The sequence below is a fragment of the Chiloscyllium plagiosum genome, unplaced genomic scaffold, assembly GCF_037043375.1.
Source record: "Chiloscyllium plagiosum isolate Xiang-an unplaced genomic scaffold, Cpla_swu_hap1 HiC_scaffold_4, whole genome shotgun sequence".
Lineage (NCBI taxonomy): Eukaryota > Metazoa > Chordata > Chondrichthyes > Orectolobiformes > Hemiscylliidae > Chiloscyllium > Chiloscyllium plagiosum.
In genome coordinates, this window is record NW_028270142.1 from 113,898,503 (window position 1) to 113,911,997 (window position 13,495).

General features: G+C 39.2%; 1 protein-coding gene and 1 long non-coding RNA gene across 2 annotated transcripts in view; one reads left to right on the forward strand and one right to left on the reverse strand.

Moving 5' to 3' along the window:
* Positions 1-11,440, reverse strand: part of LOC122548925 (serine/threonine-protein kinase OSR1) — a 182,298-nt gene extending 170,858 nt beyond the window's left edge. Inside the window, exon 1 of the mRNA XM_043687910.2 lies at positions 11,154-11,440. Coding sequence (XP_043543845.1) covers positions 11,154-11,223 — 70 coding nt within the window. The 5' untranslated portion in view covers positions 11,224-11,440. The remainder of the gene's footprint in view (positions 1-11,153) is intronic.
* Positions 11,441-11,931: 491 nt separating this feature from the next.
* The window catches only part of LOC122548927 (uncharacterized), a 71,727-nt gene continuing 70,163 nt past the window's right edge, over positions 11,932-13,495 (forward strand). The window contains exon 1 of the long non-coding RNA XR_015757031.1: positions 11,932-12,026. This is a non-coding gene — a long non-coding RNA (uncharacterized LOC122548927). The remainder of the gene's footprint in view (positions 12,027-13,495) is intronic.

The following is a 13,495-nucleotide window of genomic DNA, read 5'->3' on the forward strand; positions in this document are numbered from 1 at the left end:
CACAAGATATATATATATATGTGGATGTGTACTCTGAAAAGGAGACAGAATATTCTGGAGGGTTATTATTTGAAAGATAGAATCCTAAAGCAGATATGGAGGGCACAGCAGGTTAGTGCAGGGGAGAAATGGGCAGAAGTGCACCAGATTATGTTGCTGGTAACGTACAGGCAGGTGCTGTTATGGGTAGCACATGAACTACCTGTAAGAAGTCACCTTGGGGTATGAAAGACTCAGGCCAAGGTACAAAAACATTTTTATTGGCCTGGAATGCACAAGGATGTGGTTAATTTTTGCTGTACATGTCATACATGCCAAATGCTAGGTAAGCCACAGTGGTAATAAAACCAGCACCTTTGTTGCCAATTCCCACTTTTAAAAGAACCTTTCACATGGATCATAACTGATTGAGTAGGTCTCTTCCAGAGAACTAAAAGTGGGAACCAGTACTTATTAACCATAATGGATGTGTCTACCAGATTTTCAGAGACAATTCCAAGGCAAAAAGGGTAGTAGAGGAGTTAGTAGCTTCCTTCACACAGTATGGGCTACCCAGAGAGATTCAGACAGACCAAGGGTCAAATTTTACTGCTAGGCTGTTTGAGGTGGTTACGGGTAGTTTAGGTATACAGCACTTTAAATCCAATGCGTATCATCCGGAATCCCAAGGAGCTTTAGAAAAGTGGCATCAGACCTTGAAGACCATGTTGAAAGCATAGTGTCAGGATTACCTGAATGATTGGGATAAAGGTATCTCAAAGGTCCCAAATGAATCAACTCGGTTCACTCGCTTTGAGTTAATATTCGGGCATGAAGTGAGAGGCTCTTTGAAATTAACTAAAGAAAAATTGACAGGATCAAAGTCAGAGGTCTCACACTTAGATTATGTATCAGATGTGAGGGAGAGATTAAACCAAGTAGGTGCATTAGCTAATCAACATCTAAAGAAGACACAGTATTCAATGAAGCAAGTGGCAGATAAAAGCTGAGCCTCTGATGTTTTCTTGAGGGGGTGACATGTTAGTACTGTTACCAGTGATAGGAGATCCCTTGAAAGCCAGGTTTAGTGGTCCCTATCAAATTGAGGAAAAGGTTGAGTCAGATGAACTATCTAGTAAAGATGCCAGATAGAAAAATAAAAAGGTACTGAGTATGTCATGTGAACATGCTGAAACCATATTATAGAGAGAAAGAACTGGAAAAACAGGCATTAGTTACTACCCCACAGAGTGAGGAATCAAATCCAGATGATATGCATTTTGAGGTTCCTCAGAACAGATTAAAAAATGAAGGATAGATTAGTAAGCTGTCTCAGGAGCATAGAACACAGTTGAAAGATTTATCACTGCAGTATAAAGACACATGTAAGAATCAGATGGGGAGGACTAATGCTATTGTACATGAAGTAGACATAGGATGTGGTTTTACCGGAGCAGTATTCCCTACAGGCTTAATCCTTTCAAAGCCACACAAGTCCAGATGGAGGTGGAGGTTATGCTCTAGGAGGACATCGAACCAAGCCAAAGCGAGTTGAGTTCACCGATTGTCTTAGTTCCCAAACCAGAGGAGAGTAGTCGATTCTGCGTGGATTATCGGAAGATCTACGACATTACAAAATCGGACTCATTATCCAATTCCTAGATTGGAGGATTGTATTGAGAAAGTCGGACAAGCCAGTTCCATCACCAAGTTGGACTTAATGCATGGTTACTGGCAGGTGCCTTTATCAGAGATGGTGAAAGAAATTTCTGCATTTGTAACCTCATTTCTGCATTTGGGCGACACAGTGGTTAGCACTGCTGCCTCACAGCGCCAGAGACCCGGGTTCAATTCCCGCCTCAGGCGACTGTCTGTGTGGAGTTTGCACGTTCTCCCCGTGTCTGCGTGGGTTTCCTCCGGGTGCTCCGGTTTCCTCCCACAGTCACAAAGATGTGCAGGGCCAGGTGAATTGGCCATACTAAATTGCCCGTAGTGTTAGGTAAGGGGTAAATGTAGGGGTATGGGGTAGGTTTCGCTTCGGCCGGTCGGTGTGGACTTGTTGGGCCGAAGGGCCTGTTTCCACACTAATGTAATCTAATCTAAAAAACCCCAAATGGGCTATATCAGTTTAAAGCAATGCCCTTTGGAATGAAGAACGCATCCACCACGTTTCAAACACCCAACAGGAGAGTCTGAGGCTGGATTAACGAACTGTGTAGTCTATTTGGACAAAGTAGTGATCTTTATTAAACCCTGGAAAGATCACATGGAACAGTTGGCAGAGCTCTTTCAACTACGAGAAGAAACGAGGTGATATTCTTAAACAATTTGTGAAAGCAGAGGTGACGTTTTTGGGACATAACATCGGTCATGGGAGGATGACCCCTCGATACGCAAAGACAAAGGCCATCGAGTAATTTTCATGACCAACCTCAAAGAGGTGCTTCAATTCTTAGGACTCAGCGGATTCTATCGAAAGTTTATTCCAAACTTCAGCAGTGTAATAGTACTGTTAACTGATTTGCTGAAGAAGAACAAAGTTTTGGTGGACAGAACAATGCCAGGAGGCATTCGACCATTTGAAAGCCATATTAATCACCAAACCAGTTTTAGCTACACCAAACTTTTCGAAATCTTTTAACATTTGCTCCAGCTACCAGAGTAGCTGGTTGTGTGGAAACAACAAAACAGATTCAAATTTGGCCAGTTTAAATTATACCCTGAAAAATACCAAACTCCAATCCAGTTTGAATTTAACATATTAACAATCTTAAAAAACAAAGGCATAATCGAGTGTTTTGGGTTATATAACCAGGATAATTGAACAGTTGAGAGGAGAACTGCCAAGCTACCGGCATGTAAAAAGGCTGCCTGAAAAAAAAAGCTCTCTTAAAAGTACTTTTGTCCATCAGTAACCTGTGAAACAGAAATCCCGAAAAAAAAAAACAGAATTCAGAGAAAACAAAGCTGCTTGGTTTTGAGATAAGTAGTTTTGTAAATCGTGTTTGGGAGTTTTATCAGATTAGTATTGTAGAAGGGAAGGTAAAACATCGATTAGACTAAGGACTTATAAATAGTTGTTACTTAATTAGTCTGTTATTTCTGTTAAAAAATAAAGTTGTTAATTTTTACTTTAACTAGTTCTTGGTCTAGCAAATTTTCACAAATTACCGCACAGGATAAATCTTTGTGTTGCTGGTTTTAAATTAAGCAGGAGAATTTATCCCATGTCGTAACAATAGAACATTATTTTCAAACCAGTGCAGACTTGATGGGCCAAAGGACTATTTTCTATTACTTTTTCTCTCCCTAAAAAATGACATTAGTGAACAACATTCTTTCTTACAACAATTGACAGGGTCACAGTTAGGTCCATTTTTTTTACTGCATTCAAATTTTACCATTGGCCATGGTGGATTGAAAACCATGCACCCATTTCTAGATTGCTTATCTAGTGACATCACCACTACATCATTCCTTTCCCTGATAACTTCAGTTTGGTCTATACATAAATCCATTCCAAAATTATTGTGGTTGAATCTGAAGTAACCTCGAAGGGAAGTCATTCATTTGTAACAAGAGTAGCCAGGACAACCAGGAATAGGCAGCAAACAGTGTTACCAGTGACACCAACATCCAAAGAGCCATTTTTACAGTGAATGTGTCTAAACTGAGGTCAAAATAAGTTTTTGATGCATGTTTACCCTCATTGCACTGAGCCTGGTGATGTGGTGAGTTAGGTACCAACCTTTCATTTTGTACACCTGAAGTCAAATGGTTCTTGATCTGACTAGATGAAAATTAAGAGTCACCAGACCCAAAACATTAATTCATTCTCTCCACAGATGCTGCCTGACCTGAATTTTGGCAAAAATTTCTGATTTGATTGTTGCAGATGAAAATTAAAGTTGATGGAAATCTTCCAAGCATAGCCTAACAGCATGAATCTACCATCACCAGGAAGTGGATGCACAGCATAATACAATAGCTAGGGCAAAAAATGTAACAATGTGTCAGAGGGAGTGCTCCTCTGATAATTGGACAAAGCAAAAGTAGCTTTAGATTACATCCAATCATATTTTATCTAATCAATGGTATTTAGAGAAAAAGATTTGAGATCAGACTCACGTGCAATGTTTGTATAAGTGTATATTCAAAACAGCCAATTGATCTTTGACATTCAATATGCCACACTAAGACTGTATTGTGGCAAACCCCAGTATGTCTGTATCTGTACGTCTTTTCTTTGCAAACATTGTCAAATTCTATCCAAAGATAAAATGATATATTTGACACAGTTGTGGGATTATATAGAGTCACAAGATTGGTGCAATCAGGATCTGAGAGATGACAGCAACTGAAAAACCCTCAGCACTCTAACCAAGTCAATGGTCTCACTGAAGCAGTTGGTGTCACTAGCAAGATCAGTTTTTTTTTTACCCTTGAGAAACGTGCTTTAAGCAACCTTGTGAACTGCTGCAGGCTACGTACAGGAGTTGGGAGCTCATGTTGCGGCTGTACAGGACATTGGTTAGGCCACTGTTGGAATATTGCATACAATTCTGGTCTCCTTCCTATCGGAAGGATGTTGTGAAACTTGAAATGGTCAGAAAAGATTTACAAGGATATTACCATGGTTGGAGGATTTGAGCTATGGGGAGAGGTTGAATAGACTGGGGTTGTTTGCCCTGGAGCATTGGAGGCTGAGGGACAACTTTACAAAGGTTTATAAAATCTGAAGGGCATGGATAGGATAAACAGACAGACACTCCCTAGGGTAGGAGAGTCCAGAACTAGAGGGCATAGGTTTACGGCGTCAGGGGAAAGATATATATTTTTTAAAAAAGACCTAAGGGGCAACTTTTTCATGCAGAGGACAGTACGTGTATGGAATGAGCTGCCAGAGGAAGTGGTAGAGGCTCGTATAATTGCAACATTTGAAAGGCATTTGGATGGGTATATGAATAGGAAGGGTTTGGAGGGATATGGGCTGGGTGCTCGCAAGTGAGACTAGGTTAGGTTGGAATACGTGGTTGGCATGGACGAGTTGGACTGAAGCGTCTGTTTCTGTGCTGTACACCTCTATGACTATGTGGCAAAGTGATTTCAGCAGTGTGGGCAAGTGAATATTACATAACTATCTTCAGTGCTCCCACTTAGAAGTGAAGAAAAGACCACAATTTTCCTGTTCTGAGTCAATAGCAATAAATTATTCCTAGATAATGCAAATCGAGTTGTTTTCTTTGGATCAGAGAAGATTGCAGCAGACCTGACAGAGGTGGAAAAAAAAATAAGGGACATGGATCAGAAAGGAAGACGACAGTTGTCCGCATTTGTTGAAGAGTTAATAACAAGGGAACGCACTTTTAACATGAAAGGCAGGAGATTTAGAGGGGATTTGAGGAAACATTTTTTAATCCAGAAGTGGAGTGTGTCTGGAATGCACTGCCTGGAAAGGTAGTTAAGGTGGGCAACCTCACAGCCTGTTTTTAAAAAAAGGTACTTGGATGAGTTCTTGAAATGTCAGCCATTTAAGGCTATGGACACAGTGGTGGGAAGTGGGACTCCTTTATAGTATGATTTTATGAAAACAAGCTGGTCAGCACGTATGTGTTGGACATCTCCAAGACTGTATGATACAATAGAGTGCAACTAAAATGACCCTGTTAAATAGATGTCAGTGTGTCCTTTGACTGAGGAGTACAGAATGTGTCACAGTCTCAAAAGGTAAGGGTTGGTTGTTTGGGATTGAGATAATAGGGATAAATATTCGCTCGAGACTAGAATTCTCCACTTCAAAATTATGGAACCTAATTAATTGGACACATTTCAGTTGGAGTGAGATATTTAGATGTTGGAGCACCAAGGGATATAGCAAAGTATGGGAAGGTAGAGCCAAGGCCAATGATCAGGCATGATCTTACTGAATAAGACAGCAGATTTAAGGGTTGAATGGCTTCCTCCTGCACTACTTTCATTCTTTTCTGGAAATGAATTGTCTCATAAGGGTAATGGAAGCATATTCCAATCAAAAGGAAATTGGGTATTATTACAAAAGGAAAAACCTGGATTGTTATAGAAAAAAATTGCAGAACTTTCTTATTTTTCTACTGTAAACTCTACACAATGTTTTTACAAAAGGCAAAGTCATGGGACTAATTGAACCATCTTCTGAAAGAGCTTTCAAACACCATGGGCTGAATGACCTCCTTCTGTCCATCAGAAAAAAAAATGAAAAAAATTGTGGCAGAACATGCTTCCATTGAAGAGATTCCATCATTAAGTTGGAATGGATCAAAACAGAAATCCCTGGAATCATAAACAAGTGCATTGAATAGTTCCTGGTGAAGGTCTTATACCCAAAATGTCAATTCTCCTGCTCCTCAGATGCTACCTGACTGTGGTGCTGGAAAAGCACAGCCAATCTTCAACTGATCTCCAGCAGCTGCAGTCCTTGCTTTCTCTGCATTGGATAGTTCATCAATTAAAACAGACAGAAGGGTCAAGGTGTTAAAGGTGTGCCAGAGACACGAAGGAAAGAGGTCAAAATATCAAACAAAACACTAAGCTCCTTATTTAGCCTACCTAGTCCATTACTAAAAGGCCAAAACCCAGCATGCAACAGGGCTCTTGGTTTTAGAAATTCTAACAATAGTTCCATAGATCCATTTAACACCACTTATAAATATCGAGCATTGTAAGCTTTAGGAAATCATATTCAGGAAGTTAGGTCTGCATCAAAAGCTTCAAAAAGGACATTCAGTATTGACAAGGAATGCAATCATGAGACTAATATTACTCAGTGGAACTCACTGCAGGCATGATGCCAAGTGAGGCCTTTCTTTTTAAAAATAAGCACATACTTGAGTTTAACAGAATTATAAATACTTCCACAAGTGAGTTGATTCAAAGTTATAATGGAAATAAGCATCACAATTGAGTGTTTGGACCAGTTATTTATAAAGAACTATCCATTTGTCATGTCATGCATTTATACTAGATATAAACAAATCAAAATTTATACTACATTGGGCAGCACATTTTCTAGTTTATTTCAGTACTACAACAATCCAAAACTAATCACAACTTCCCTCTTTCCCATGGCCTTGTGTCTTCCAAAGTTTCAAGTGTTTCATTAAACTGCACCTACCTCAACCACCAACCCCAACTTGAGGTAAAGTAGTTAAGTTTTAACTTGCTTTTAAAAAAATTATGAGACTACCTGTTTAACTTGGTGATCACCATTATGACAACTTTAAAAATATGTATTTCACTGATAAAATGGAATTACCTTAATATACCCAAACTAAAATAAAATGAGTTTAAAAAATATGATTGGTGAGAGGACAGTGCTTCCAGCTCTACAATTAGCGCAAAAGTTAGAAGTTCCTTTATTTTCTTCCACTGCAAGTCTTAAACATGTTAGTAAACACAAATACACAAATGGCAAAAATGGAAGAGAGAAAACAAAGAAATACAACAGAAGTATCATAGAAGGGTAGCAACAAGTGGTCCTGAAGGTTGAGGTTAAAGCATTTTATTGGGAAAGAATAAAGGAAGTTTTATTTAGTTACATATAAATTTAACGCTAGAGAAATGCAAGCTGTTGTTTCTGAACCTTTTCATAAAGTGGTTGCTGCTGACAGTGATCAAATTAGGAAACAAACATCCATCTGTCAACAAATCCAAACCAAAAAGTGATTACAAGCCAAAGGCTCACTAAAGTGAAAACAGAAAATGCTGGAGAAACGTCAGACAGCATCTGTGGAGAGAGAAACAGGTTTATTATGCCTCAAATCTTTACAGACAATTACTTTTCTAAAGCAGTGACTGTTCAGTTGGCAAAGAGGGTGGCAATTCTGCATTAGCAATTAATCAGAAACGAATATTGACTATGTTATGTGGAAACCTCCTTATTTTTAATAGTGCCGTAATCTTCAAAATCCACCCGGCCGGCTGGAAGAGACTGGAGATAGGAGGAACATTTCACCAGTAGGATTCCTCACAGGATTCATCTTAAAATAATCACTATTACAAACAATTAGCTGCTTGTGAATTGCTTTTTAATGTTCTAAAAAACCTGATAAATATAAATTCAAGTTTGAATTTAAATGCAAGTTGATACTGCTTTCAATTATGGCCACACAACTTTTACTTCAATTTTTTTTAAGTCAACATCAAACTAATAATCAGAATGTGGTTGCTGCCTTGTAGTTACTCACTTAAGTGTTCATTATTCTATTTATGAAAAACAGTGGTAAACCTTAATTGGCATTTTTATCATGCAATATGTCACATATGTCATCTGGCTGGAAGCAGCAAGAGATGCAAATAGTTCTTACATGTATAGGACAATAACATCAGTAACAATTTTAGTATCTGAAACTTACAAAGTAAAACATGTATATTTAAATTTGCATTCTATTGCAAAGAGCAAGGTAAAACCTGTTGGGTAGATGTACACTAGAGAAAATCACCACAAAGCATTACAGGGTGCTGTGCAGAATCAAAAAAAATATTTAAGTAACACAGAATTTCTCCCAAACACAGGTACAACCAATGAACTTGGGTGAATAATTTCTCCTAGAAGACAAGATCCTCCACCGCCTGATATCCGTTATTCTGTACCAACAGTCTCAAATGTCAATGCCACCTGAACTGCCTCAATATCAAGAGTTTGATAGGAAGGCACTTCCTCTGGACTTTATCTATCCCAAAAACTTTCTTCATAGACTGAAATGAAACAAATAGTGCACTTTCAGAAGTCATTTTTTAAAACCAATTTAAGAGACAAATACACAAACACGGAAAATAGGAAAAGTGGCCATCTAGCTTTTTGATCATATTGCATGACAGGGCATCCTCAAAAGGCCAGATTGGCCACTTCTCCTATTTTCTGTGTATTTGTCTCTTAAATTGGTTTAAAAAAGTGACTTCTGAAAGTGCATATTTGTTTCATTTCAATCTATTAAATCAACTCAGCAGCCCGATCCCACTTTATCTCTGTACCTTTTAATCCCTTTAGCCTGAATAACCATAAATCGATCTCCTCAGAAACATTCAATGTTTTGACCTCAACTGCTTTCTGTGGCAAAGAATTCCACAGACTAAATACTATCTGGGTGAAGTAATTTTTCATCTTAGTCATAAAGTCGACTCCAAATCCTTAGGAATTGTGATTTCTGGTTCTGGATATCCTGATCATCAAGAACATCTTTTCTGTGTTTACCTGGTCGAGTCCTATTAGAATTTTAAACTCCAGTGAACAGAGTCCTAACCAATCCAGACTCTCTTCCTACATCAATCCTCTCATCCCAGGGATCAGTCTGTTAAGTCTTGACTGCAATTCCAGTCCCAAGCGGAGGAGCCAACCACAATTCTGCAGATGTGGTCTCACCAAGTCCCTGTACAACTGCTGGAGGCACTGGTCTTGACACACTAACCAATAACTACAGAAACTAGTTGAGGCAGAGTTCAAGTTCAACAAACTCTTTCCCCAAATACGCTCTCACAATACAAAGTGGAGAGGGATTAAAGCTAGTTTGTGCAGTCCAAATCAGTAGGAAATAACCCTTTATCCACTTCAACATTACAAAGCTATGTATAAAGACAGGAATAATTCCAAGCACAGTTACTGAAAAAATATTTTTACGTTTTGTTTTCATTCTATTACAGTCTGCCTATAAAGTGCTATTTGAGAATACTAATTTGTGGTGGTGGATGGGGGTCATCTTAGAAGCTGCAAGTTTCACACACGATGCTGCCCCATTTTCATAAAAATGGTGAAATGCATAATTATTGTGTACATGTCTTGCATCTAGACTTGACTATTTTTCTCTCCACCTTGGTGATGAGTCACCTAACTTGTCAACTTAAAAACTAAACAATATACAACTGGTTTACAATTTCTAGGTACTTATCTAACTGCTTAACAGCATGAAAATTGGCAGACAGGAAACAAAATATAATACTGCAATTTCTCACCTCTTGAGTATTCCACCCACCCTCTTCCCCACTTCTCCTCAGCTCTATCCATGACCAGCACTAGCCCAAAAGACAAATTAACTCAGTCCAAACAGTAATCCCAGCAGCAATGTAGTTCTTTCCACAGAAAGTGTCTATTTCCCCAATGCAAAATTCAAGATCAACACAAGGTGCCAAACATGACCCCCAGTTGCCTCAGGGTATCTGCATTCCTCCTGACATTTTCAAAACATCACTGGGGAAATCATGGCCAAGTTACACAAGCATTTGCGTTGCTCGTCCTTTCCAGTTAAGAACTATTGCATTGTACACCATTATAGTAATTTTAACTTTGAATTTTAAAAACTCACTTACTGGAACTGATAAGATAGACTTCCTTCTATTGGCATAAATTTTTATATGAAATTAGTGACGAATTTAACTCTATTCAGAACATTAAAAATGAGCTACGCTGGAATATTTGCGATCTCCCGTAAAGTTAACCTTATAAAAGCATCACAAGCGATATAAAAATCCACACAATCTTGTCAAACTAATTGCTCCACGCTATCATGCAAAATATACATCCTCATTTTCACAAAATGGCTTATTCATTAACTTGCAGACAATTGTTTAAGGGTTAGTCAGCTGATTTAATAACGTGGCATTGAGTCTCGTTAAAGGCGATTTATAGATTTTTTAACACTGCATTTCATTCTTCCTATGCGCAAAGCTCGCGATTGGTTCGTGACAGACCTCTTTTATAGAAAAGAACATGGGAATTCAATATAAAAACTATAGTATAAAAAAAATCGGCCTACTCCACATTACCCCCACCATACTGTACTCGTCTCCTATTGACAGGCGAATAAATTATTAAACAAAAATTCGCATGAAAGGCTAGATGCAGTAGGCCTCTCCCTCAAGTACAGCCAGCTATTTCTTTATTAAGTCTTTTGCTAAATCAAAAACTGAACTGTGGTTCAAAAAAAAATTCTTTTTAAAACAGACTAAAACAAAAACTGCAAACGCACAACAGCTTCAAGCCTTTTAATAAGGGGTTTTATTATTTCTGCACGGTGACCAGAGGCCTATTCCGACTGGCTGCAACTACACCCAATTCACACACATCTTGCCTGCGTTAAGTATGTCCTTTCCAACCTTGCGAAAAGCAAAAATGAACAAAGAAAGCTGCATTGCAAATAACTTACCAATCACCTCCTTGAGTTCATAATCCTCCCTGATGATGGACCAGGGCAAGGAGCTGGTATCATCGGACATTGCGAATGAAGCTGCAGCCTCCGGGCTTCCTACTTCACTCTATTTTAGCTTATTCTACTATGCTCGGTCTTTATTTCACTCACCCTCCCTACTAAGGAGTAAAATGCTAGCCTGATACCGTAGGATCAACTCTCTCCCCTCTCCCACCTTCCCGACTACTCTCTGTGTTTCGCACAGACACAAAATACTTCCAATCCGCAAACTTTGCCACCAGCTGGAGTTACCATGCCTCCCAACCGCCACCCTTCCCAGCTCTCATTCGACATCCCCGGCGCCCGCCCCTTCCGCTTCTTAGAACCTATTGGCCAAAGTAGCTGTCAATCGGAGGTGACGGAATGACGCATTCCCGTCATCCGCGGTGAGGGGCGTCTCCGTTGGTTGAGAGCCTTAGGCAGGGGTGAGGAGAAGGAGCTCGCGCGGGTGGGTATGAAAAGGGGCGGTGACATTCTGAAACAGCAGGGTTTGCCGTGGCCGCCTGATGTCGTAAGCACGTCGAGGTGTACGTGAGTAATAGAAATGACGTTACCCACGCGCTTTCCCTCCCTCCCATGGGCCCCATCACGTGAAAAGAGGGTAGAACATTCCAGCAAAATGGGAAAAAAGAATCACACTTCACAACTAATTGATGTAGGAGAGACCCTACGAAAGCTAGTGCTTCCAAATAAACCTGTTGGACCATAACCTGGTGTTGTGTGGTTTGTAACTTTATCCACCCCAGTCTAACATTGGCTCCTCCACATCATGGATTCCAGCAAACAGCAATGTTGATGCTGGCCTGTTAGCATCTCTAGGTAGACGAACAGGTTGGTGCACTTCCCTTAGTTCTCATTACTTAATTCGGTTGTTGTGTTTCCTCCGCCCGCTTCACATATGCTGCCAGCATTGTTGTGCGTTTTTATAATTTTCTTTAGTTTATAAGAGTTCTCAGTTTAAATTCCACATTTCCATTTCTGTCACTTATTGTAACAGTGGATTAATATGATTTATGACAAAATCATTTTCTCTTGTACAGTCAAATAATCTTTAAATCTAATTTTAAAGTTTCAGTTATTAGATGTAATTTGTAAAATATCTAGCTGGATCAGCATTCCACAATGTTGCCCACAGGAGATGTGATCTTTCTGATGAAACAGTAAACTGAGTTCCAGTTAAATGAATGAAAAGTAGATAAGACAGTGTTTCAAAAATAGTTTGCGCTGTATTTTACCTTTTACACACCTGGTCATGAAGTAGGTTTTAAGGACTGTGCTAGAAGAGAAAGAAAGGATTGCTTCCCAAACCGACAATACGTCAATGGAAATTCTCATCAGTGCAATCCTGATTGGTGTCTCATCTTCTCCCCACCCCACCTCAACCGCTCATCCAGAATTCAGTATATGCGCTAAACTTTTCTCTGGTAGAATTCTTTGAGGTGTTTGCTGTGATGAGCAGTGTCTACCTAAACTTCTTTCAGGGCTTTTTGTAAAGTCCTACAGGAACAGTTTATTAGCAAAGATCAATGTTCCTTGAAGGTATCATTTCAGTATGGGTTAGTAATTAGTTGAGTGGTTGGAGACAAAAAGCAAGCTGAAAGACATAGCATGGCATTTTATATGGGATTATCCTATGAACCTGAATGTGTTGACATTCTTATCAATGTCTTGTGATAATATATTCTAAATGCAAAATTACAGATGTCTCAGGCTGTACAAATAAGGGTGGAATTTACAAAGAGACACTGACCACATGGGTAGGTGAAACTGTTACAGGTGTAGTGAATAAATGGAAATGTATGATATCTACTTCAGATCTCTCAAATTATGATGATCTTGATTTAAAAGAACTAGGAATTGTAGAGAAGCTGTGTGATTTAAATAACTCATCAAAAACAAGTAGAAAAGTCAAAATACTGTGGATGCTGGAAATTTGAAATAAAAACAGTTTTCGCTATAAGCAAAATTTGAATTCTGACCTTTCCCTCAAGTCAGCTATGGTATGAGGAGAAGAAAGACTTTGGCCCACTGTCTATAGTGCAGCATTTAGTTCTTCGTATTGTACCTCAAGAAGGTGTACAACCTGCATTCCCAAGAGGAAATTACTTGTGGGCAAGTTACATAAACCTAGCCAGCACTTTCTTGACTAACACATCCTGGTGTTCAACCTCCATAATTTGAGCCTATCTAAAACTCTGCTGCCTGAACCTTAACTTGCACCAGGTCCAACTGGCCTGTACTCTGCTGATTTACATTGGTGCCCAACCAGCAAATTCAGATTTCTTAATCATATCCAAATC